The following is a 25,832-nucleotide window of genomic DNA, read 5'->3' on the forward strand; positions in this document are numbered from 1 at the left end:
CAACCAGAAAAAGCCCAGGACTAGATGGGTTTAGTGCAGAATCTATCAGCCTTTCAAAGAAGACCTAATACCAATATTCTTCAAACTATTCCACAAAATAGAAACAGAAGCAACACTGCCCAATTTGTTCTATGAAGCCACAATACGCTGATACCTAAACCACACAAAGACCAAACAAAGAAAGAGAACTTCAGACCAGTTTCCCTTATGAATATCGATGCAAAAATACTCAATAAAATTCTTGCAAATCAAATTGAAGAATACATGAAAATGATCATCCATCATGATCAAGTAGGCATCATCCCAGGGATAGATGGATGGTTCAGTATACGAGATCCATCAACTTAATTAACTTATAAACAAACTCAAAGAAAAAAAAACCACATGATCATCTCATTAGATGCTGAGAAAGCATTTGACAAAATTCAATACCCCTTCATGATAAAAGTCTTGGAAAGATGAAGAATTCAAGGCCCATACCTAAACATAGAAAAAACAATATACAGCAAACTAGTAGTCAACATCAAACTAAATGGAGAGAAACTTGAAGCAATTCCACTAAAATCAGGGACTAGACAAGGCTGCCCATTGTCTCCCTACCTATTCAATATAGTACTTGAAGTTCTAGCCAGAGGAATTAGACAACAAAAGGAGGTCAAAGGGATACAAATTGGAAAGGAAGAAGTCAAAATATCACTATTTGCAGATGATCTCAAAAATTATACCAGTGAACTTCTACAGCTGATAAACAACTTCAGCAAAGTGGCTGGGTATAAAATTAACTCAAACAAATTAGTAGCCTTCCTCTACTCAAATGATAAATAGACTGAGAAAGAAATTAGGGAAATGATACCCTTCACAATAGTCACAAATAACATAAAATACCTTGGTGTGACTCTAACCAAGCAAGTGAAAGATCGTATGACAAGAACTTCAAGTCTCTGAAGAAAGAAATCAAAGAAGATTTCAGAAGATGGAAAGAGTCCCATGCTCATTAATTGGCAGGATTTATATAGTAAAAATGGCCATCATGCCGGAAGTAATCTACAGGTTCAATGCAATCCCCATCAAAATTCTAACTCAATTGTTCATAGAGTTAGAGCAGTTTGCAAATTCATTTGGGATAACAAAAAACCCTAGGATAGTGAAAACTATTCTCAACAATAAAAGAACTTCTGGGGGAATCACCATACCTATTCTCAAGCTGTATTACAGAGCAGTCGTGATAGAAATTGTATGGTATTGGTACTGAGACAGGCAGGTAGATCAATGGAATAGAATTGAAGACTGAGAAATGAACCCACATACCTATGGTCACTTGATCTTTAACAAAGTAACTAAAACCATCCAGTAGAAAGAAGACAGAATTTTCAACAAATGGTACTGCTTCAACTGGTGGGCAGCATGTAGCGGAATCAAATCAACTCATTCTTATCACCTTGTACAAAGCTCAAGTCCAAGTGGATCGAGGACCTCCCCTTAAAACCAGATACATTGAAACTAATAGAAAAGAAAGTGAGAAAAGCCTCAAACACATAGGCACAGGGGAAAATTTCCTGAACAGAACAATGGCTTATGCTCTAAGGTAAATGGGACCTCATAAAATTGCAAAGCTTCTGTAAGGCAAAGGACACTGTCATTAGGACAAAAGAGCAACCAGAAGATTGGGAAAGGGTCTTTACCAATCCTACATTTGGTAGAGAGCAATATCTAATATATACAAAGAACTCAAGAAGTTGGACTCTAGAAAATCAAATAACCCTATTAAGAAATGGGGTACAGGGGGTTGGGGATTTGGCTCAGTGGCAGAGCGCTTGCCTAGGAAGCGCAAGGCCCTGGGTTCGGTCCCCAGCTCCGAAAAAAAGAACCAAAAAAAAAAAAAAGAAATGGGGTACAGGGCTCTACAAAGAATTCTTAACTGAGAGATATCAAATGGCCACCAAGCCCCTAAAGAAATGTTCAACATCCTTAGTCATCAGGGAGATACAAATCAAAACAACCCTGAGATTCCACCTCACACCAGTCAGAATGGCTAAGATCAAAAACTCAGGTGACGGCAAATGCTGTCAAGGATGTGGAGAAAGAGGAACACTCCTCCATTGTTGGTGGTACAACCACTCTGGAAATCTTTCTGGTGGTTCCTCAGAAAATTGGACTATCTGAGGACCCAGCTATACCGTAACTCCTGGGTATATACCCAAAAGATGCTCCAAAATATAACAGGGCATATGCTCTACTATGTTCATCGCAGCCTTATTTATAATAGCCAGAAAATGGAAAGAACCCAGATGCCCTTCAACAGAGGAATGGATACAGAAAATGTGGTACATTTACACAGTGGAGTACTACTCAGCTATTAAAAACAATGACTTCATGCAATTCTTAGGCAAATGGATGAAACTAGAAAATATCCCGAGTGAGGTAACCCAACCACAAAAGAACACACATGATATGCACTTACTGATAAGTGGATATTACCTCAAAACTTGGAATAACCCAGATTAACTTCATAGACCACATGAATCTCATGAAGAAGGAAGACCAAAGTGTGGATGCGTCAGTCCTTCTTAGAAGGGGGAACAAAATATTCACAGGAGGAAATACAGGTACAAAGAGTGGAGCAGAGACTGAAGGAAAGACCATCCAGAGACTCAATTCCCCAATAAAAACCTCATAGACTAACAGACTGGATATGTAAACAGTACCCAGCACTTCGTTGCATATAGGAAACACACCTCAGTGACAAAGACAGATACTACCCCTAGAGTAAAAGACTGGAAAAAAAAATCTAAACAAATGGTTCCCAGAAACAAGCTGGAGTAGCCATTCTAATATAGAATAAAATTGACTTTCAACCAAAAGTTAATTAAAAAAGATAAGGAAGGACACATCATACTTTTCAACGGAAAAATCTACCAAGATGAATTCTCAATTCTGAACATCTGTGCTCCATGTGCAAGGGTACCCACATTCATAAAAGAATCCAGGGGTTGGGGATTTGGCTCAGTGGTACAGCGCTTGCCTAGCAACCGCAAGGTCCTGGGTTCGGTCCCCAGCTCCGAAAAAAAAAAAAAGAATCCAGAGACCACCTCACTTGGGGATCCATCCCATATACAGACTCCAAACCCAGACTCTATTGTGGATGCCAAGAAGTGCTTGTTGACAGGAGCCTGATATAGCTGTCTCCTGAGAGGCTCTGTCAGAGCCTGACAAATAGAGATGCGGATGCTCTCAGCCCATCATAGCCCACCATTGGACTAAGCAAGAGGTTCCCAATGAAGGTGTTAGAGAAAGGACTGAAGGAGATGATGGGGTTTGCAACTTATAGGAAGAACAACAATATCAACCAACTAGACACCCCAGAGCTCCCAGAGGCTAACCCAGCAACCAAAGAGTACACATGGAGAGACCCATGGCTCCAGCCACATGTGTAGCAGAGGATGGCCTTGTTGGGCATCAGTGGGGGGAGAGGTTGTTGGTCCTGTGAAGGCTCAATGCCCCAGTGTAGGGGAATGCCAGGGTAGAAAGGTGGGAGTGAGTGAGTGGGTGGGTGGAGGAGCGTCCTCATAGAAGCAGGGGGAAGAGGAATGGGATAAGGGTTTTCCGGAGGGGAAACCAGGAAAGAGGATACTATTTGAAATGTAAGTAAAATATCCAAAACGAAAACAAACAAAACAAAACAAAAATCTTTAGAAATTGTTGGGCAAAGAAAAATCAAACCTAGAAAAATACAAAGAATGAAACATTCTGGTCATAATTAAATGCAATTAAACAATGTTTTTTCTTTCATTATTTAAAAATGTTTATAATAATGTATTGTGGCATATAATATACAGAAATAAAATATGTGATATTAGCACAAATAGTTCATTGGTATCATATACAGCCTATGTTACTGTTGATTTTTTTAAAAATTATTTTTGGGGTTGGGGATTTAGCTCAGCGGTAGAGCGCTTGCCTAGCGAGCGCAAGGCTCTGGGTTCGGTCCCCAGCTCCGAAAAAAAAAAAAGACATAAAAATTATTTTTATTTTATGTATTTTTGTGATTTGACTGCTTTTTGTCTGTGTGAGCATATCAGACCCATGGAATAGGAGTTATAGACAGTTATGAGTTGCTATGTGGGTGCTAGAAATTAAACCTAGGTCCTCTGGAAGAGTGGCCAGTGCTCATAACCTCTGAGCCTTCTCTCTCTGTTGCAGCTTATTTTAATTATGTACATACTCAACATACATAAGCATGAGCATTTCTTTTCTGAATGTTCACTCAGAAGACAGTTTACCTTACTATTATTCACACCCAAAACTAGTTCTGGACTGTGCCTTCAGTGCCTGGCTCTGTCCTGGTATATATTTGAACGGAAGCTGTTCACAAAAGGGGTGTTATTAAAGGCTGCTAAGGAGATAAGACTTATTGCATTGTTTGGAGCAGTGTGATTATGCAGCTTAATGCAGATGAGGGTCTTTCCTGGTTTGCTAGGTGCTTTGTTAGGAGAGGGATGTGTGCATAGCCCAAGCAAAATAGATGCCCAGCTTGCTAAGTTTTCCATATGCTTGCCTGTCTGACTTCTGCCTCACTCTCCAGTGCGCTGGTATTATAGGCATGAATCACAATATCTGTATTTAATTCATTTTTAAATATAGATGAACTAAACTATTTAATCAAAAGCATTAAAGGACAATGTTGAAGTATATGTGGTTTTACAGCAAATTCTGTTTAAATCCAAAACCACAAATAGATTGAGAATACAAAGTTAGAAAAAGATACTACATCACAGATTTAACCAAGAGGATGGGTGTAACTTTACATCATGGTAAACCAAACTCTAAACCATTAAAAATTTCCTGAGAAAAAGATCTTATTATATTAATAAAACTTCTAATATAATCTAATATGTACCTGATCATATATATTTTCCACCTAACTAAACCCTTAAAGAGAAAAGGGAAAAAGAATGGAAAGAATTAGTAGGATTTCAATAATAGTAGGAGACTTCACTTGTTTCAAATGGTTAAGTAAAGAAATGTATTAGGACAATGGAAGAAAACAGCCATATCTATTTAGATATGTATAGAATTTCCAGCAACAGCAGAATATGCATTTTCTTAGATGTGCATGGAACATCCTCTAAATAAGATTGCTTGTTTGTCCCTAATTCAAGTCTCATTTCTTAATCAACCTTGATTATTGAATCAATGATTACAAAAAGCCTTTCAACCACAATACTATCTTTGAATCTAATGGTTTCACTGATGAATTTTACCAAACATTCATGGAAGTGCTAATATTAGTTTGTGAGCTTATAAAAATGTACAGAGGGCTTTCTGACTCACTCCATAAGTCAGTATATCCAAAGATAGTTATAAGAAACCTGCCGTCTGATAAACCTTGTAAAGGTACTTAATATAATTAAGAAGTCAAATTTAACACCATCTTGAAACGATTCTACCTCCTGGCCATGTTAGACCTATCTTAGACTTCCTGTTCCTCTCTGTATTTGTTAATAATCTCGGGAAAGAGCAATGAAGATGGTGCTTCTTGTCCCATTTCAGGGTTTCAGGACAGAGTCTGAAGATGGAGAATATAGAGCTCCTTCACACATTCTTTCTGATTTTCACAACATACAAAGCAACTGCACCTAGATTTTTTCAAGCAACTTTTTTGGGAGTAAGTTAGCCCAAGTCGATTTAGAATTATCCTTCTCCCTCTGTCTTTTGAGTGCTGGGATTATAGGTGTGTACCACCATGCTTAAACCTTACAAATAATTTGAATTTCCTTTAAGTCTTGTCCAGTGCTGTAGAATAGGAAGTTGCCACTGAATAGTGCCCAATGTAGGAGTTGCTTTCTTTTTCCAAATATAAAATACTGTGTTTTTGTGGTACTTCCTCCTCCAAAATGAAGGTTGGTCTCCTTAGCTAACATTGATACAATCTTTCATCAGGTTCATTATCTCTGCCAGTTAAATAATTAAAATGCAGAAAAACAATCTGGTGTGTGGTAGGTAGTAGTGGAGAAATTACAAACACAAAGATAACAGCAGACAGACACAGGTATGTAGCAGATATACAGGGAAAAAGACCTGCAAAGCTGAGGGGGAATTTAGGAAGCCAGAAAATCCACTGTCTTCTTGGGTGTAGAGTTTCTGAAGTCTCTCAAGAGCTTTCCTCCCCTAATTTAGAGTTGCTCAGTTTAAAGAAAGGATGGGTGATTGGCCCACATCTCTGTCCTGATCCAGCCTTGGATTTACTCAGCCAGTTTATCATCAGGGAGCCCACTGGAGGGAGATGGGGGCCTGAGAAAGCAACTCTTCCCACTGCAAAAGAGCTGTGATTATCATTCCCAAGGCTGTTGTGCACTCAGTCTGTAATGTCCCATATGTGCAGCATTGTTTGATTAGTTTCTTGGTGGCCTAGTCCCACTCTACTAGAGCTCCTGCTGATGGTTTAATTTTTCTCCTAAAAATAGTATGTAAGATGCTGTACTTCTTAATAAATTTGGTTGTCATGAGACATAGCTTGTGTAAGACATGGTCACAAATTTTATTATCTTCTATCTTTATCTTCTGATCTCCTAAACTTCCCCCTCATGACCCTGTCATAGAAGAATGACCTGCTGGTCCAGATCGCTGTTTAATTGTAGAATTATGAGTGGCCAAGATGGTAAATTGTGTTATATGTATTTTGATACAGTTTCTAAAATCCAGAAGTGTTTACTGGTTTATATATGGTATAAAGCATACTAATACAGACATGTCTTCACTCTAGTTGGTGCTGATACAATGCTTTAATGTGTTTGGCTTCTCTTTAAGTTGTAGATTTTTAACAATTACTGTTCAGAGATTGTGCTCACATACTAGTAAGAAAGCTCCATACGGATGGTCAGAGTAAGCTCCGAGATACGTGCACAGTGTCTTCTAAAGCTCCTTAGTACAGATAGGTACCAAGCAGTGTTAGAGCAGCCTCACAAAGGCTTTTAAGGTATTATACTTCAGGATTGTACTTCTGCTTATTGTCAAATTATGTTAGTCTTGTTTCAGGGAGTAATAAATACCCATGTATTAATATTTTATTTCATCTATATCCTCAGATAGTTTTCTACTTACAGATACATTTAGATTATAATAAAAACATTTTGAGTGCTACCAAGCCCAGTTTGCCCTTCCCGTGTGTGTGTATGTGTATGTGTGTGGTGTGTGTGGGTGTATGTTTTTATATAAGTATGTGGGTGGCCAAAGAGGCCATAAGAGGGTATCATATTCCTTGGAGCTGGAGTTAGGTACTGTGAGCTCTCTGTTGTGGGTTGTGACTTCTGAACTCTGGTCTCAAGATTGGGAAGCAAGTACTTAATTGCAGAATCATCTCTCCAGCCCCTACACATGGCTTTTGACATTCTGTTCTAAATTTAGATATCCAAAGAGAAGAAGAGAAAGTAAAACGGTCTGTGAAAGATGCAGCCAAGAAGGGCCAAAAAGAAGTCTGTGTGGTTCTGGCCAAGGAGATGATCAGGTCAAGGAAGGCTGTGAGCAAGCTCTATGCATCCAAAGCACACATGAACTCTGTGCTCATGGGCATGAAGAACCAACTTGGTAAGGCCCAGGTACCTTACATCCCCCAATAATGCTGCTGCCATTGTTACGCCAACACTGGTTTCCTTGCATAGGAAGATGAGGCTCAAAGCTGCTTGTTTATTGTTGTTAACTTTTTACGTTGTCCTAAGTAGGGTACTGTACAAACGTAGAATATAATTGTTACTATTATTGTTAATCACTTTTTTGCCAATGGTTTTTGTAATAATAAATCTACATAGAAATCTTTGTTTAGACATTAGAACATATTGAATGTATATGTTCAGTTGCAATCCATACTCCACCCAGCCCTTGACACTCTTCATAAATAACATCTGCTTTTGAGTATTCCGTTTAGGTGTTATGCCTTCTCATAGCATTTGATTAAAATTCAGATTTGGTTTGATCTTGCAAGTCCTATGTACTCGGACTTGATCTCTTCCTTGTCTACTTTCTTCCCTATATCCATCTGTACTGCTCTTTCTGTCCCTGGAACTGGATCAGCTTATGCTAATCTTAGAGCCTTTACATTTGAGGATCTCTCTGCAAATACATGGTGTCCCCATCTCTTTAAACGATTAGTTCTTGTCTTACAGGTCTCAATTAAGATGTTAGGCACACAATAAAGCCTTTTCTAAAGCTTCTGCCGACAACTTAACTCTCCCTCTCCCTCTCCCTCTCCCTCTCCCTCTCCCTCTCCCTCTCCCTCTCCCTCTCCCTCTCCCTCTCCCTCTCCCTCTCCCTCTCCCTCTCCCTCTCCCTCTCTCTCCTTCTCTCTCTCTCCCTCTCCCTCTCCCTCTCCCTCTCCCTCTCTCTCTCCCTCTCCCTCTCTCCCTCTCTCCTTCTCTCCCTCTCCCTCTCTCCCTCTCCCTCTCTCCCTCTCCCCCTCCCCCTCTCCCTCTCCTCATCCCCCTCCCCCTCCCCTCCCCCTCCCCCTCCCTCTTCCTTTCCCTCTCCCTCTCCCTTCTTAATAGGATTTCTCTATGTGACAGTTCTGGCTGTCCCACAACTCACTTTATAGACCAAGTTGGCCTGAAACTCAGAGAGATCTGCCTGCCCCTGCCTCTCAAGTGCTGGGATTAAAGACTTGTGCTGCCAAGCCTGGCTTCTAAGTATTGATTTCTAATGACATTAACTTGTTTGGTTAGTTTTTTAAAATAGTGCTCGGAATTGAACATAGAACCTTGTATTGGCTAGGCAAGTGATAGACCACTGAGCTATATCCCTAGTCTTGTTTATTTGTTTGTTTGTTTTGAGTCTCAATTGTGTAGACCTAGTTGGCCTTGAATTAAAAAAGGTCCATTTGCCTCTGCTTCCTGATTGCTGAATTGAAGGAATGGACCACCATGCCCAGCATGTATTCTTAATGTATACATTGTGTTCTACTGGAGCCAGACACCTTGTCTGTCTAACCATGGGTGTATCTCTAGCTTAGAAAAGAGTGTGAAGAGCACACTCAGAGGCAGGTTCAAACACTATTACTGTTTCTCTGTAGTATGTAGTTGTTTTCTTTATATACTTTTAATATTAAATGTGGAGCAGAGAACACTTGATTCATTATTTCACTTTTCAGAGACTTTTATTATATATTTTTAAACATTTTATTTAGCTTTCCTTTCTGTATGTGATTGTTTTGCCTGCATGTATGTCTGTGCAATATGTGTGTGGAATACCTGCATAAGAGGACATCCTGTCCAGTGGAACTGGAATTCTATAGACTATTAGTTGCCGTGTGCATATTGAGAATCAAACCCAGGTCTTCTACTATTGCAGCCAGTGCTTTAAACCACTGAGCCATATCTCCAGCCCTCTTTTATTTTATTTTTATTTATCTGTATATCTATGCACATGCTTGTGAGTGCTGGCAAAAGCCAGAAGAGGGTGTCTTATCTCCCCTGGGGCTAGCTAGAGTTACAAACAGTATCCTTTGCAAGAACAACAGATGTTCCTAACCACTAAACCATCCCTCCAGCTCTATTTATTAGTTCAGTTTTTCCAGCCAGTTTCTTTTTCTACCTCCCAGTTTTGATTTTATAACTCCTGAGTTTCAGGAAACCCTCTCAAGAAATGCAGACTATATGGTATCTCATTTTAGATCCCTTATCTACCAGGTGTCTAGGTCTAAATGTTCTGTACTAACCCTGTTTCCAGGTGAGACTTCCTTAAGTCACCTGGGCTCAGGCACCTTCACTGCCCATTTTCATTATAATTGCTTCTCATGTACATTGTCTGCTTATTTCTTAGGTATTTGTAAGATTTCTCAGCAATAGTGTGATATCCCCGTATTAACTAAAAGCTAAAATCTTGAATAGTGCCTTTGTACCTTTTCATCTCTTTGACTTAGGTCAAATGCATTAGGCTTAATTGGGGGGGGGGTCGTCAGTCTTGTTAATGATGGTTGTCTTTGTTTTTTAAGATTTATTTATTTACTTTATGTATATAAGTACATTATAGCTGTCTTGAGACATACCAGAAGAGGGCATCAGATCTCATTGCAGATGGTTGTGAACTACCTTGTGGTTGCTGGGAATTGAACTTTGAAGGAACAATCAGTGTTCTTAACTGCTGAGCCATTTCTCCAGCTCCAATGATAGTTGTTTTTGAGACAAGGTCTTACACTGGCACGGAACTCATGATTTTCCTGCTTCCTCCTTTACCTTTTTTTTTTTTTCCTTAAATTCAGTTCAGTGTATTTGCTTCTGGTTTTCAAGTATATTTTGCTTACTGTGCACATAAAGCATTGTCATCCTAGAAATTCTAATATTTAGGCAGCTAAGAGACTCATATTCAGAAATAGCATGTATCTTTTTACTTTGAATTTTGAGTTAGGAAATTAGGAAACTATATCCTGCATTTAAATCTGCTTTAGGAATCCATCTGTTTTGCTAAAATAATTTCTGAATGGACCAAATATTGAAGATAAAAAATAAATTCACAGGGGTTGGGGATTTAACTCAGTGGTAGAGTGCTTGCCTAGCAAGCACAAGGCCCTGGGTTCGGTCCTCAGCTCCAGGAAAAAAAAATCACAAAAGCACTAGAAGAAAATATATTTAACATTTATAAGAAGATGAAATGAAAAAAATGTTTTCAGAGTCAAATATTAAATCTTATAAAGGAAAAGGTTGATAAATGGAACATAAAATGTTTTAAAGTTTCTGAACTAGTTTAAAATTATTCTCTACAAAGTCAAAAGAAGATGTGACTAAGCAATTGTAATAAGCAAAAGCTGATAGAGTGCAATCAAAAGCCTTCTGAAAACCATTTAAAAAATTACACCAAGACAGAGAAGAGTAAATGGATATATAAAAAATTCTCAATTCCAATAAGAAATTCAAGCTGTGCTGTTGGCTAGAGGAGCTCATGTAGCCCAAGCTGGCCTTGAACTCCTTATGTAGAAGATGACTTTGTACCTCTGTTCTCCTGCCTCTGCTTTTCCATAAGTACTGGGGTCACAGAACATGTGTCTCTGCGCCTGGTTTTATGTGAAGCTGGGGAATGGAACTAGGGTTTTGTGCGTCCTCAGCAAGTACCATATCAACTGAGCTATATCCCTAGCCCCCAAATATGCTTTGAAATGAAATAATCACATTTCTGTCCAAGGGTATAGGTTTCTGGAGGCTGGTGAGATGGCTCTCAGCAGATAAAGGTGTTTGTTGTCAAGTCTGACAACCCAGATTTGATCCTAAAAGTTATTCTCCAACATCCATCACTTACCAAGGTATAGCAACCTAAAGTAGACTCATGTGAAACATGACTTTCCAAATCAAAATCAACAGAAATGTCTTCGAGTCTGCGTTTACTCATCTCAATGTAATTAATAATTGATTCAAAATTTATGAAAGTCATTTTGGCTATATTAGGTTTTAAATATATACCTTCTTTCATGTCAGACATGCTCTCAAGCATGAAAGTATTTATAGGAATTGTTAGGTAGACAAGGTGCCACAGTGTCTGTAATGTCAGAACTTGGAAGGTAGAGACTAGTCAGTGAATTCACAGTCAACCTTTTCCTTTCCTTTCCTCTCCTCTCCTCTCCTCTCCTCTCCTTTCCTCTCCTCTCCTCTCCTTTTACTTTCTTTCCTTCCTTCTTTCCTTCCTATCCTATCCCCTCTCCTCTCCTTTCCTCCCCTCCTCTCCCCTCTTCTATATCCTCTCCCCTCTCCTATTTCCTCTCCCCTCTCCTATTTCCTCTCCTATCTCCTCTCCACTATCCTATCCTATCCCCTATCCTATCCTATCCCCTTTCCTATCTTATCCCCTATCCTATCCCCTATTCTATCCTATCTTATCCTATCCTATCCTATCCTATCCTATCCTATCTCCTATCCTCTATCCTATCCTATCCCCTATCCTATCCTCTATCCTATCCTATCTCCTATCCTATATCCTATATCCTATATCCTATATCCTATATCCTATATCCTATCCTATCCTCTATCCTATCCCCTCCCCTATCCCATCCCCAATCCTATCCTATCCTATCCTATCCTATCCTATCCTATCCTATCCTCTATCCTATCCCCTCCCCTATCCTATCCTATCCTATCCCCTATCCTATCCTATCCTATCCTATCCTCTATCCTATCCCCTCCCCTATCCTATCCTATCCTATCCCCTATCCTATCCTATCCTCTATCCTATCCCCTCCCCTTCCCTCCCCTCCCCTATCCTATCCTATCCTATCCTATCCTATCCTATCCTATCCCCTATCCTATCCTATCCTCTATCCTATCCCCTCCCCTCCCCTCCCCTATCCTATCCTATCCTATCCTATCCTATCCCCTATCCTATCCTCTATCCTAACCCCTCCCCTATCCTATCCTATCCTATCCTATCCTGTCCTGTCCTGTCCTGTCCTGTCCTGTCCTGTCCTGTCCTATCCTATCCTATCCTATCCCCTATCCTATCCTATCCCCTATCCTATGCTGGAACTGACTGTAGATCAGGTTGGCCTAGAACTCATAGAGATTCATCTGCCTCTGTCATCCAGTGCTAGGATCAAAGACATGGGCCATCACTCCTAGTAAGGCCAGCCATTTTCATTCTGGTAGATTTTACAGAGGAGTCAAAGAATATATTCTTTGTCTTGTGATTTTTCTTTGAGCATTAACCAAATTTTAAGTCATTTTTCACAATTGTTTATAAACTTGACATATGTGTCTATGGGTCATCTTAAAATCATTTACTTTCATGAAATTTTAACTTCCTCATTTGCATTTTTGACTTGGTACCAATTTTAATCATGGTAGTGTAACATGGAGAGAGCAAAGTTCTGACAGGCATGTTGGTGCACACCTTAATCTCTGTACTTCCGATGCAGAGGCAGGTGGATGTCAGCGAGTTGGAGGTGACCTGGTCTACATAGCCAGTTCCAGGACAGCCAGGGCTGCATAGAAAGATCCTGTTTCAAGACAATAACAATTAAAAAGAAAAAAATGGAGTCAAACCTACTGTATTTAATGGCCTTGCCAAGTAATTACCATTGAATGCAAGAATTTTCAGTAGTCATAAAAGAGAAGTGCAGTCAAACATACAAGACTTTGTGTAGACAGGGCTCTCCAGTGTTTTCCCACAGGATCACCCTCACTAAAGCAGTAGTTTAAGTGAAGTACCACATCATATACAATTTTTGTCATTCATGTTCATTTTACTTTAAATTTTTTTGATGTTTCTTTTGTTTTGCAATAATTTTGTAATTGTATATATTTGTAAACAGGAAAATTTACCGAGTGAGTAAAATGCAGATACTTAAAGCCAACACTGCAAAGACATTGCCAATAGTGGAACTGATAGTATTTTGGTTTTCTTCAGTGAGGGATTGACCCAATAAATTGTGGCATATTCAAGCTTGACATGCCACTTGGCAGCAGGAGGGTACTAGGAAAGCCATTTTCCTAGGAAAGCAAGGTTGAGGGCTGTAGGTATAGCATGTGCTGTGAGGGTAAATGGGAGAATGTGTTTGTGCAAGTGTGTAAATAAGTACAAGAGGGTCAACACATCAGAAAAGATGCTTCAAACTGAGGGCTCAGAATAAGGGAAGAAGAGTTTCACTTGTTCTGGTAAGTATTTCTGTGTTGAGCCTTTCTGAATTGTTTTTTAATATAATTCTTTATTATGGTAAAATGTAAGTCTACAAAGCTAGAGTAAACAGCCAGGTAGATTAGTAAGATCTGTCATTAGCTTACCAATGCATTTCCTGTCTGGTGTCCTCACCCAGTCCCTGTGTCCCCCCTGGCAATCTAGGTTACATTGCTTCTCTCCTCCTTTGGGTTTTCTAAGGGAAGAGTCCCATAGCTATTCCTGGATGTTATTTCCATTTGGGAACTTGAACCTTTCAGTTCTTTTGTATATGTTTCCTTTTACTGTCTTTTCTTCTGAAAGCAAGTGACTTTAGTCATTTGTTGGATTTTTCAGACTAACGTTTTCATTTCCTTTCATAACATTTGTTTTGTTTTGTTTTTAAGACAGAGTTTCTCTGTGTAACAACTCTTGCCTGACCCAAACCTTACTTTGTCAACCAGGCTGTCCTCAAACTCACAGAGATCCACCTGCCTCTACCTCCTTAAAATTTGAGGAGATTGAGGGAGGAATCTGAGTGGAAGGAGTAAGTGCACAGAGACAGCTGAAGTATTTCAGGCTGTGTTCAGGACACATGAGTGCACTAAGGAGAAAGTGGAAAGTGGGGCTGCAAAGGAAGGTTGCAGTCAAAGTTCTCACAGTTAGGTAAGGGAAGTAACTTCATACTGTGGGTATGGAGAACTAAGTCTGGGCTATTTGAACACTAACTACAGGCACAGGGAAGTCTCATGCCAAAGATGGAGGCCCTAGGGCCCGAGAGGAAATGGAATGGAATGAGTTTCTGAACCAGTGTGTGGACTGGAAGGTGAATCTGAATGCAGAGTGGAAAAGCCTTAGTGACGACTAAGCAAGCTTGAGGGAGGGAGCCTGGAAGACAGCAAGGACACAAGAACTCCGGAAGAAAACATGCTACAACAGAAAGGTTTACTTGGGACTGGCCGGGCCAGCTCCTTGAGATCTGTGACTGTGGTGGAATGTTTTATGTTGGGAGATTTAATACAGTTGAGGGGTAGCAGGATCAAATCCGAGAAGGAAGCAAAGGAAAGGCTCCATCCTAGGAGTAGGGAACAAGCAAGGCATATAACCAGTTTCTAAGCACCATTTGCCAGTCTTGGCCCTAGAGCTCTGTATCTAGCCCTAGTCTGTGACTGCTCGGAAGGGATTTTTTTCCCCCTTAACATGTTCTCTTATTAAAATATAGCTGTCCCCAGGTGGGTGATGTTACCCTTTGCCAGCTATTAATATATTGTTGTGATTAGATACTTGGCAAGTACAGCTTTCTGACAGCAGCTGCTTGCAGAAAGACAGATGATGAGCATGTTTGAATGGGAGCAAGAGCTAAGGAAGAGGTTCAAAGGTGGGGCAGGAATAGCATTACCATGTGATCTCGCAGTTCTGCTTCTGGGTGTGTACTTGAGCATTGGAGGCAGAGGCATAAACAAATATGTGTACATCACATATCCGTATGTGATTGTAGTAGCCAAAGGGTGAAGCAGTGTAAAGGTCCATTGGTGGATGGAGAGATAAATAAAATGTTGCATATACATATTAGAATATTATTCAGTCTTAGGGCTGGGGAGATGGCTCAGTGGGTCAGAGTGCTTGCTATTCAAATAAGAGGACATGAATTTGAATTCCCAGCACCCATTAATAACTGAGCATGGCCACTCATGCCTATAACCCTAGTATGGGGTTGAGGGTGTTAAGAGACAGGGAGATCCCAGGAGCTCTCTGGCCTGCCAGCCTATCCAAAACAGAAATGTTTAGTGAGAGACCCTGTCTCAAAATATAAAGTGAATAGCAATAGAGACAAAACCCGGTGTCTTCTGACTTCCTTTTGTACTCAGGGGATACACAACACACATTTGTACATACATACCATGTGCATACAAAATAATGCTCATCCTTAAAAATGGGGAAAACTCTGACGTAAGTTACAGTGCATGAGCCTTAAACAGACCTTCTAACAAAGTTTAGAGAATATCTGCACATATCTAAGTACTTGGAGTATGGGCTTATTTTAAAATACAACAGAAATACATAAAATGAAATGTTCATACTTTGGGCATCAACCCCACTTTCTCTGTATACAGAACCACTTTCTTGTTACAGAAGAGGAGGATGGTCCTACTGGGGTGACATTGTGGAGTAACACATACATAGTATAGGTCTATGATGTCCTTGGCTCAGGAAAGATGACCGTGTAAGTAGAAGACCACTGTCTCATTGGACTTTTACTTCTGGCTGTCCTAGGAAGTCAGCTTCTCCATTTCCTGTGTGATTTTGAAATAGATGCAGCTATTGTCTACTTCCTTTCCTGTAAGTAATCACAATTTTGTCACCACATGTAAAAATGTAGTTCTCTTTGTCAGAGATGTCACCTTCCTGGCAGAATCTTACCTGTGGGGGCCACAGCCCCTTCTTAGTCATAACTCCTTTCAGGACAACATCCAAATTACCCTGCTATATTTTGATTTTACTCTAACATTTTTCACATGCACATGCACATACACACGTGAGCATATGCCTATGATTACAGAGCCTCAAATGAAATGCTTTCCCATGTACTTGGCATGCATTTATTTTCTGATTGACAGACCATAATTACATTTCCAGGATAAAATGTGGTTGTGATCTGCTAGGTCAGATAGTGTATTCTTCATCGCTCTTGCCTGGCTTTTTAACACAGCGACAGTGCTGAGGCTTGAACCCCAAGCTGTGCACATGCAAAGCAAGCCTCGACCCCTGGACTGTGCCCTTAGCCCCACCGCACATTACTGTATATGTTATTGTTGACTTATTACCCTGCTGTGCAATACATTCCAAAGCTGATTTCTCCTGACTCTGACCCTCACTACCTTTGGTCAGCAGTACTCCATATATCCCCTTCAGAAGTCCCTTCTGCTGGCATCTTCTGTAAACCACTATTCTCTACTTCTGTGATGTTAGCTCTATTAGAGTGCACATGTAGGTGCTCTGTGTGTCATCTGTTTTCCAGTCTGCCTTGTTCCACTGATTGTTATGTTTTCCAGACTCATCCATATGGTAATGAGTGACAGGACTTCCACCCCTTTAAGGCCTGTATTATTGTGTGTGTTATATTACTTTGGTGTCACTGTGACCAGGATACCTGAGTTATGGATGACCAGTTTATTTTTACTCTCTAAGACATTTCAGTCCATAAGGCAGAGAGGAAATGGAAGAACACATCAGAGTAAAGAGGTTACAGAGAGTGAGACAGAAACCAGAGGCTGGATCTAACCTGCAAAGGACTTCTCTTAGTAACCCGCTTCTGCCAGGCAGGCCCCAGTTCCCAGTCCAGTTACTCCCAAATAGTGCCACTACTAGTCACCTAGCATTTAAAACTAAGCTGAAACATAGGCGCTGGGGTTGAGGGTCAAGGTGGGAGAATGGCATTTCAGATTCAAACCAAGTAAGTGTGTAGTTTCTTTATCCATCTGTTTGTTGAGCATGTAAATATGCTTCCATGTCTGTATCATGAGGCTGCAATGAATGTAGGGATTCATATAGCCTTTGACCTTTTCATTTCACTAATTTTAATATATACCGGGAGTGGGGTTACTAGGCCACCTGCTCTTAGTTGTTTTTAAAGAATCTTTATATCATTTTATTGTTTTGTTGTTGTTGTTTGAGACTGAGTCTTTGTGCTGGCTAGTTTTATGTCAACCTGACACAAACTAAAGTTATCTGAGAGGAAGGAATCTCAATCAAGAAAGTGCCTCCATAAGATAGGGCTGTATGCAAGCCTGCAAGGCATTTTCTCAATTAGAGATTGATGAGGGAGGGCCAGCTCATTATGGGTGGTGCTATCCCTGGGCTGGTAGTCTGGAGTTCTATAAGAAAGTAGGCTGAGCAAGCCCACAAGCAGGACTCCTCCATAACTTCTCTATCAGCTGCTGCCTCCAAGTTCCTGTCCTGATTGAGTTCCTATGTTGGCTTCCCTCAGCAGATTATGACAGGATATATAAGCCAATTCAGCCCTTTCCTCCCCAAGTTGCTTTTCTTTGTTTCATGACAGTAATACTATCCCTAACAAAGACAGTTCTGTAACCTGGCTATTAGGTAGCCTAGTGGCCTAGGACTTACTGTGTGAGTTTAGGCTATCCTCAAGCTTAGGGTGATCCTCCTATTTCCACCTCCCAATTGCTGGAATTATTAGTTATGTGCCAACAGGGACAGCCTCCATACCGTTTTTCATAATAGCTGTACTAATTTGCATTCTTATGGTAAAAGTGCCTAAATACTTGAAATTTCATATTGCTGTTGTAAATGAGATTGTTTTATTTCTTTTGGGTGGCTCATTATTTGTTTGTAGAACCAGAATTGTTTTATTAGGATGTTTATTTTGATTCATGAATCTGGAGGTTTTTGTCCTTGGTTACTTGGCCCTGTTGGCTATGAGCTTTAGGTGAGACAAAACATTGGCCAGAAGCCAGGAAGCAAAAAGAAAGAACTGCTACAGATTTTTATATGTTGATTTTTTAATCCTGCAAGTTTACTGAATTTGCTAGTTCTAATAGTTTTCTCAGTTAAGAATTTCCCAGGATAAGATCATGACATCAACATACAGAAACTTCATTTCTTCCTTTTCTATTGGGTTGCATTATATTTTTCCCTTCAGTGTGAGCGCTAGGCTCTCAGTGCTATGCTGAAAAGTAGTGTGTGGGCATGGTGCTCATGCTTGGAACCCGAGCACCTGGGAGGCTAAGACAGAAGGGTTACCATGAGGTGAAAGTGAGTTCTGGGCCAGCCTGAGATATATAGTAAGACCGTGTCTATAAACAAAAACAAACTAAAACCAAAACGCCTCCAAAAGAAGCATTTCCCAGGCTGAAGCTACAGCTCAGGAGTACAGCCTGGTGTCCCAGAGCGCTAGTGTTAGCTAAGGGAGAGAGTGGGGAGAATGGACCTGTCGGTCTCCTTTTTCTACAGGTTTGCCATACATGGCCTTCATCCTCCTACCAAATCTCTCCCAGGTTTCTGCTGGTTTGTTTTTACCATGGGAGAGAGTGCTTTTCTCCATCTGTTGAGTTAAGTCCCCTTTTACCCTTTGTTTTATTAATACATGGTGTCATACTGTTTGTGTATGTTGAACTGCATCCCAAGGATAAATTCCACTTGATCATGGTGAACAATCTCATATGTAATCACCTCTGCTTTCTTCTTCCTTCTCTTCTTCCTCCTGCTCATATGTGTGCTTGACTTTGATTTACAATATTTTGTTGAGAAGTCTTGCATTTCTGTTTACTGGTGAGATTAGCTTATAGTTTTCCAGAAGTGCCCTAGTCTGACTTTGGTATCAGCTAAATAATTCTAGCCTCATAAAATGTTTTTACTTATTCACTTTAATTTTAAGAAACTTTAAAAATAGCTAACTCATCCAACTCTTGAGTAGAATATAGGAGTTAAACTGTCTAGTTCTGCGTGTTTCTATAGTGGAAGACATTTTATTACTGACTAAATCTTCTTGGTAAGTCATGTGTTGAGACGTTATCATGTTCATGGGTTACGTGATCTGAAAGCACACAGGTGGTATTGACACGCACTTCTTAGGAGTTTGTGTGTCAGTGGTATCTGGGCAAACATACCCCTAATCCCTCCCTATGAGGTCAGAGTCCAGGGTCAGTCCATGTATAGTCTTTGGGTAGTGGCTTAGTCCCTGGAAGCTCTGGTTGTTGGCATTGTTGTTCATATGGGGTCTCAAGCCTCTTCAAGCTCTTCCAGTCCTTCTCTGATTCCTTCAACAGGGGTCCCGTTCTCAGTTCAGTGGTTTGCTGCTGGCATTTGCCTATGTATGTGCTGTGTTCTGGGTGTGTCTCTCAGGAGAGATCTACATCTGGTTCGTGTCACCCTGCACTTCTTTGCTTCATCCATCTTATCTAGTTTGGTGGCTGTATATGTATGGGCCACATGTGGGGCAGGCTCTGAATGGGCGTTCCTTCAGCCTCTGTTCTAAACTTTGCCTCACTATTCCCTCCCAAGGATATTCTTGTTCCCTTTTTAAAGAAGGAGTGAAGCATTCACATTTTGGTCATCCTTCTTGAGTTTCACGTATTCTGTGCATCTAGGGTAATTCGAGCATTTGGGCTGATATCCACTTATCAATGGGTGCATACCATGAGTGTTTTTCTGTGATTGGGTTACCTCACTCAGGATGATATTTTCCAGTTCCATCCATTTGCCTATGAATTTCATAAAGTCAATGTTTTTGATAGCTGAGTAGTATTCCATTGTGTAGATGTACCACATTTTCTGTATCCATTCCTCTGTTGAAGGGCATCTGGGTTCTTTCCAGCTTCTGGCTATTATAAATAAGGCTGCTATGAACATAGTGGAGCACATGTCTTTTTTATATGTTGGGGCATCTTTTGGGAATATGCCCAAGAGAGGTATAGCTGGATCCTCAGGCAGTTCAATGTCCAATTTTCTGAGGAACCTCCAGACTGATTTCCAGAATGGTTGTACCAGTCTACAATCCCACCAACAATGGAGGAGTATTATTCTTTCTCCGCATCCTCGCCAGCATTTGCTGTCACCTGAGTTTTTGATCTTAGCCATTCTCACTGGTGTGAGGTGAAATCTCAGGGTTGTTTTGATTTGCATTTCCCTTATGACTAAAGATGTTGAACATTTCTTTAGGTGTTTCTCAGCCATTCGGCATTCCTCAGCTGTGAATTCTTTGTTTAGCTCTGAACCCCATTTTTTAATAGGGTTATTTGTCTCCCTGCGGTCTAACTTCTTGAGTTCTTTGTATATTTTGGATATAAGCCCTCCATCTGTTGTAGGATTGGTAAAGATCTTTTCCCAATCTGTTGGTTGCCTTTTTTATTAATTTGTGTATACATGAGTATGCATGTGTCATTGCACACACATGGAAGTCAGAGGACTACTTAAGGGAATTTGCGCTTTCTTTGATCATGTGATTCTCAAGGATCAAACTTAGTCCATAAGGCTTGGTGGCAAATGCCTTTTCCTGCCTCAGAAGGCATCTGGCCTGAATCATCTGGCCTCAGATTTTGTGGCCTTAGTCACACTACTTTTATATATGTCTTAGTCCAGGGTATCTGAGGTGAGTACTTCATAGAGAGGTTTATGTAGCTCGTAGTTTTGGTGTCTGGCCTCTGGGAAGGCCTCATGATGAATGGCTTCATAAGGAGCAGTATGTTTCAGCAAAGCCACTGGGGAGCTGAGGAGCCAGGACTGCTCTGTTTTAGAGCAGCTGACTCTTAGAGCTAACATACTTCCTGAGTCCTGCACTACCCCATTACAGCATTACCCATACAGTCCACGGGCACTCCTTGCCGCCCCATCAGCTCAGCTCACCAAGCTCCACGTTTCCTGAACCAGCACAGCTATTAGCCTCCCCTTTCTTACATTCCATATCAATCATTAACCATAGTGTGTTGTACTCTGTGCTGCAAAGGTACAACAGGCCACAGAGACAACCACACGGGATTTGCCCCTCTCTCTCTCTCTCTCTCTCTCTCTCTCTCTCTCTCTCTCTCTCTCTGTGTGTGTGTGAGAGAGAGTGTGTGTGTACATTTGTGCTGGTGAGCACACCTATGGGTGTGCAGAGGCCAGAAGAGGATGTTGGGTATCCTGACCTATCAACTTCTACCCATTCCTTTGAAACAGAGTTCCTGGTCAGAGTTTTTAGTGCTGTGATGAAACACTATTGCCAAAAAACAAGCTGGGGAGGAAGGGTTTTTTCAGTTTACACTTACACAGCAGTGTTCACTGAAGGAAGTCAGGCCAAGAATTCAAACAGGGCAGGCAGAACTGATGCAGAGGCCATGGACGGGTGCTGCTTACTGGCTTGCTTTCCTGTATTTACTTAGCCTGCTTTCTTACAGAATCCATGACCAACAGCACAGGGATGGCACCACACATGATGGGCTACGCCCTTCCTCACTGATCACTAATTGAGAAAATGCCTTTCTGAATCTCACGGAGGCATTTACACAACTGAGGCTTCTTCCTCTCAGATGGCTGTAGCTTACATCACTTTGACAGAAAACCGGCCAGTACATTCTTTAATCCTGGAGCTAGGGTGGTGGCCAGCAAGCCCTAGGAATCCTCCTGTCTCTACCCCTACAACACTTTTTACAGGATCTGGGAATTTGAACTCAGATCTGCAGGCTTGTAGGGCAAGTCCATTTACTGCTGCGCCATCTCCCCAGCAGCTTTAGTATTTCCTAATACCGATCTTCTTATGTCCTCCTGATGGCATAGGTGCTTTACTGCTCGCTTCAGCTGCACGGATTCCTGAGCCGTCTTCTAATGCTACTTGTCATACATTAACATTCGGCTTTCCTATTCCAGTGGTCAGAGAATTGAAGCCGTCTCCTTATCTGGGAAAATGCTCAGTGCAGGCTAGACAGGCCTGTTCGCTCATGTTTTCTGTTAGAGAAGAACAATTCCTAGGGTCTGGATTCTGCTGAAATTAAATGTTCAGTGCCTCCCGGCTTTCCAGACACTGCAGTACAGGACAAGTGTGTCACTGTTAGTGAGCAACTTGCTTTACAGTGAGTGAATGACCTCATGCAACTTCATAGCACATTGCGGAGGTTGTCCACTTGTTACTTGATGTGTTAGTAATGAACACAGAGAGGGAAATGGTCATTTGCTTCTATGACACTTTCTTGGAAAGAAGATGTATATAGTGTTTGTTTAACTACGGTTTTATAGCTGTGAGCAGACAGCATGACCAATGTAAGTTTTATAAAGGACAACATATAGTTGGGGCTGGCTGACAGGTTCAGAGGTTCAGTCCATTATCATCAAGGCGGGAGCATGGCAGCATCCAGGCAGGAATGGTGCAGGAGGAGCTGAGTTCTACATCTTCACCTGAAGGAAGCCAGAAACAGACTGAGCATCCTCAGGCAGCTAGGAGGAGGGTCTCCAAGCCCACCCCCATAGTGACACACCTCCTCCAACAAGGCCACACCTTCTAATAGTGCCACTCCCTGGGCCAAACATATGCAAACCATCACAGTGTTAGATCACCGAAGGCTTTTCCCTAGCAAGGAACTATAGCCCTGTGTTAACCACATAACGTACTTCATTTTACTTCTGTTTATTTCACTTTTCTGAGGATCAGCAGCAACAAGCTCTTCACAGAGCAGACATTATTACCTAGCGTAAACTGGAAGCCTTCTGTTTCCCACTGTGGGCCTAACCTTAGTCTTGAGCCCAGCCTTTTGTTTGTGACTTGTTTCCAGGTGTCACACTAAGTCTCCCTTCCTAATGGTCAGCTGCAGACCTTCAGGCCACTCCTCAGTGACTCATTGGTGAATCTCCGAGAATTCACACCGCAATGTCCTAGTGCTGTAGTTTGGGTTTCTATTGCTATGGTGAAACACCATAGCCAAAAGCAAGTTAGGGAGGAAAGGGTTCATTTAGTTTACGCTTCTACATCACAGTTTACCATCAAAGGACGTCAGGATAGGAACTCAGCAGTGCAGGAACCTGGAGGAGCACCTTATGGGGAAGCTCTGGAGGGGTGCTGTTTACAGGTTTGCTCAGCCTGCTTTCTTATAGAACCCAGGACCACCTGGGTATGTTCCCTGGGCTGGAGAGATGGCTCAGCGGTTAAGAGACTGACTGCTCTTCCAGGGGTCCTGAGTCCAGTCCTCAGCAACCACATGGTGGCTCACAATCATCTGTAATGGGATCTGATGCCCTCTTCTGGTGCGTCTAAAGACAGTGACAGTGTACCCACATACATGAAATAAATAAATCTTAAAAAAAAAAATACTCTACAGGCTTGAATACAACCCAATCTTATGGTGGCATTTTCTTATTTGAGATTCTCTCCTCTCAGATGACTAGAAGATGACTTAAAACTGTCCAGCACATGTAGGTATGAGTCAGTTTCAAACATGACCTCTCACATCTAGCACAATAGCATATTATAAAGGCACGGCAGTAAGTTTGCCGTCCATGTGCTAGAGCAGTGCTGAGCTGGGCTCTCTCATCCTGTTCTCTGTGCTGGACGCTCCCGGGTGATGCAGCCTTTCCTTTCCAGCGGTCCTGAGAGTAGCGGGTTCCCTGCAGAAGAGCACGGAAGTGATGAAGGCAATGCAGAGTCTTGTGAAGATCCCAGAAATCCAGGCCACCATGAGGGAGCTGTCCAAAGAGATGATGAAGGTTAGTGTGGTGGCTCTGCTTTCTCTGATCTCCTCTGAGGGCCTGTGAGCTGGGGCTGTGTGGAGCGACTGACAGAGTGAGACTGCTCTGAGAAGTGTTTTGAGAAGAGGAGCAAACGTTATCTGATTGAAACTATTTTTTGCAAAGCATCTCAGAGGCTGAGTGGACTTGTTAGTGTTGAGAAGAGGCTTAAGAATACCCAGATCTCCAGACAGGGAACATCTAGCAGTGGGGTCTGTGGGTTGCAACAGGAGGGAAGCGACAATTAGTTATCTCACTGTCGGCTGTGAGAGTATTGGTGAAGTTGGCAAGTTCTACAGTGCTAGATAATAAATTGTGTTATGCCTTGGTGTCTATTCTTGTAGCCACTCATTTCTGCCTCTCAGTGTAAAAGTAGCCCTAGATAGCATTTCAACAGAATAACTGTGACCCAAACCCTTTGTTTAGGAACCCCAGATCTGGCCGCAGGCTGTAATCGGTGATGGCTTTTTTAGCCACAAAAAGGAGAAACTGAGAACCAAATGGAGGCAGTAGGTACCTCAGCTTCAGGATCAGGGTGCAGTAGTAACTACACTACTGACCTCCAGACAGGGCTGCAGGAGGGGGCATTGGCACTGAACCACAAGTGAGAGGCATTTCGGCCTGTCTTGATCTTCAGGTACTGTTGGTGTAGCTATTTCACACAGGGCATTGAATCTTGAAGCTCCCAGGCAGCCCAGGTCTCTTGGGTTATAAGTAAGGCTGGGACTGGGGCGCAGCTGTGCCTGCTCTTGTCATCTGAGCTGACGTCTTGTATAAGTGCTATTTTGTAGTTTAGAACTGTGGTCTGACAACCAAGAATATACAACTCAAATTTTTGTACGTGGATCTCCACCTACCACCCAGAATGTTTAATCTCTGAATGTGAACCATATACTGGACACTAGGGGTGGGCAGAGGGAGGGGTGAAGGGGCTAGAGATGAACAGATGGAAAATATTATAAAAGCCCAGGGCCTAGCTCTTCAGAAGGAAAATGTTTGGGCAGTAGCAGTTAGCAGGGAGTAGATTAGAAGGGTATGTTCTTCATATGCTTTACATGCGATATGTACCCAAGCTGGAGATCATATGCTTATAGAGGTGGAGGTTTGGAGTAACTCCAGGCTGAACATTTTAACTTACAAAGCCACCAAGATACGAGGAGATGAGTTTATTACAACAAATCTCTAAGCTCTTTTTCACAGTGGTTTGTGAACACTAAAAGTACAGAATGGAGGAAACTTGTGTATTGCAGATTCTGGGGACTGAGTGCTAACAGTGGTACACGATTGGATGTATCTTTTTTGTATGGTTGAATTTTTGATTTTACTCAGTCTGTGGAGTTTTGTTTTGTTTTAGGACAGAATCTCACTGTATTAGCTGCTAAAACTTGCTGTGTAGTCCAGGATACAAACAGTCTTCATGCTATAGTCTCCAAAGTGCTATTTGTTGAACAGTAGACTTCAACATTGAGGTAACTTTCTAATAGCTAGGCTGTAGGGCTCTACCTTTGTGACCATGAATATGAGTTTGTTCATTTGGGTTAGGTAAGGGGTTATAATTAGACTAGATACTAGCTAAATTCATGAATACGGGAGTCACCTCAGGGGTCAGAAAGCACAAACACTGGAAGGTAAGTGGATTGCTGGAACAGGGACAGAGCTCAGAGCCATCTGCTCCAGGGTGTGCAGACAAGGCACTATGCCTCTTGATTTTGCAAGGCTACTGGGGGTTCCCTTCTCTGACTGCTTTTCCGGGGCCTCTTTCTGACATAGGAGGGTGCTTTTCTGCCCCTTTTCTCTAACAGACACAAAATGGCCTCATTCATTGTTGGGTACACTGTTAAGTGTTAACTTGAGGACAATTGCAGGGCTTTGGAGGGCCACTTGTGCCACATGGCCCCTTGCTATTATTTAAAAAATTTGTGTGTGTGTGTGGGGGGGGTATTCACTCAGGAGAGGGGGAGGGTGGATTGGGGATGGTTGTGGGAGGGGGTGAGTAGGAG

At 41.6% G+C, this 25,832-nt stretch overlaps 1 protein-coding gene across 2 annotated transcripts in view; it reads left to right on the forward strand.

Annotated features, from left to right (window-relative positions):
* Nucleotides 1-25,832, forward strand: part of Chmp3 (charged multivesicular body protein 3) — a 47,094-nt gene that overhangs the window by 18,001 nt on the left and 3,261 nt on the right. For both annotated transcript variants that reach the window (XM_087656215.1, NM_172331.1), the window contains 2 exon segments: nucleotides 7,405-7,584; nucleotides 23,690-23,811. In XM_087656215.1, the coding sequence (XP_087512341.1) occupies nucleotides 7,405-7,584; nucleotides 23,690-23,811 (302 nt within the window).

Source organism: Rattus norvegicus, chromosome 4 (genome assembly GCF_021556685.1).
Source record: "Rattus norvegicus strain SHRSP/BbbUtx chromosome 4, alternate assembly SHRSP_T2T, whole genome shotgun sequence".
NCBI classification, from domain to species: domain Eukaryota; kingdom Metazoa; phylum Chordata; class Mammalia; order Rodentia; family Muridae; genus Rattus; species Rattus norvegicus.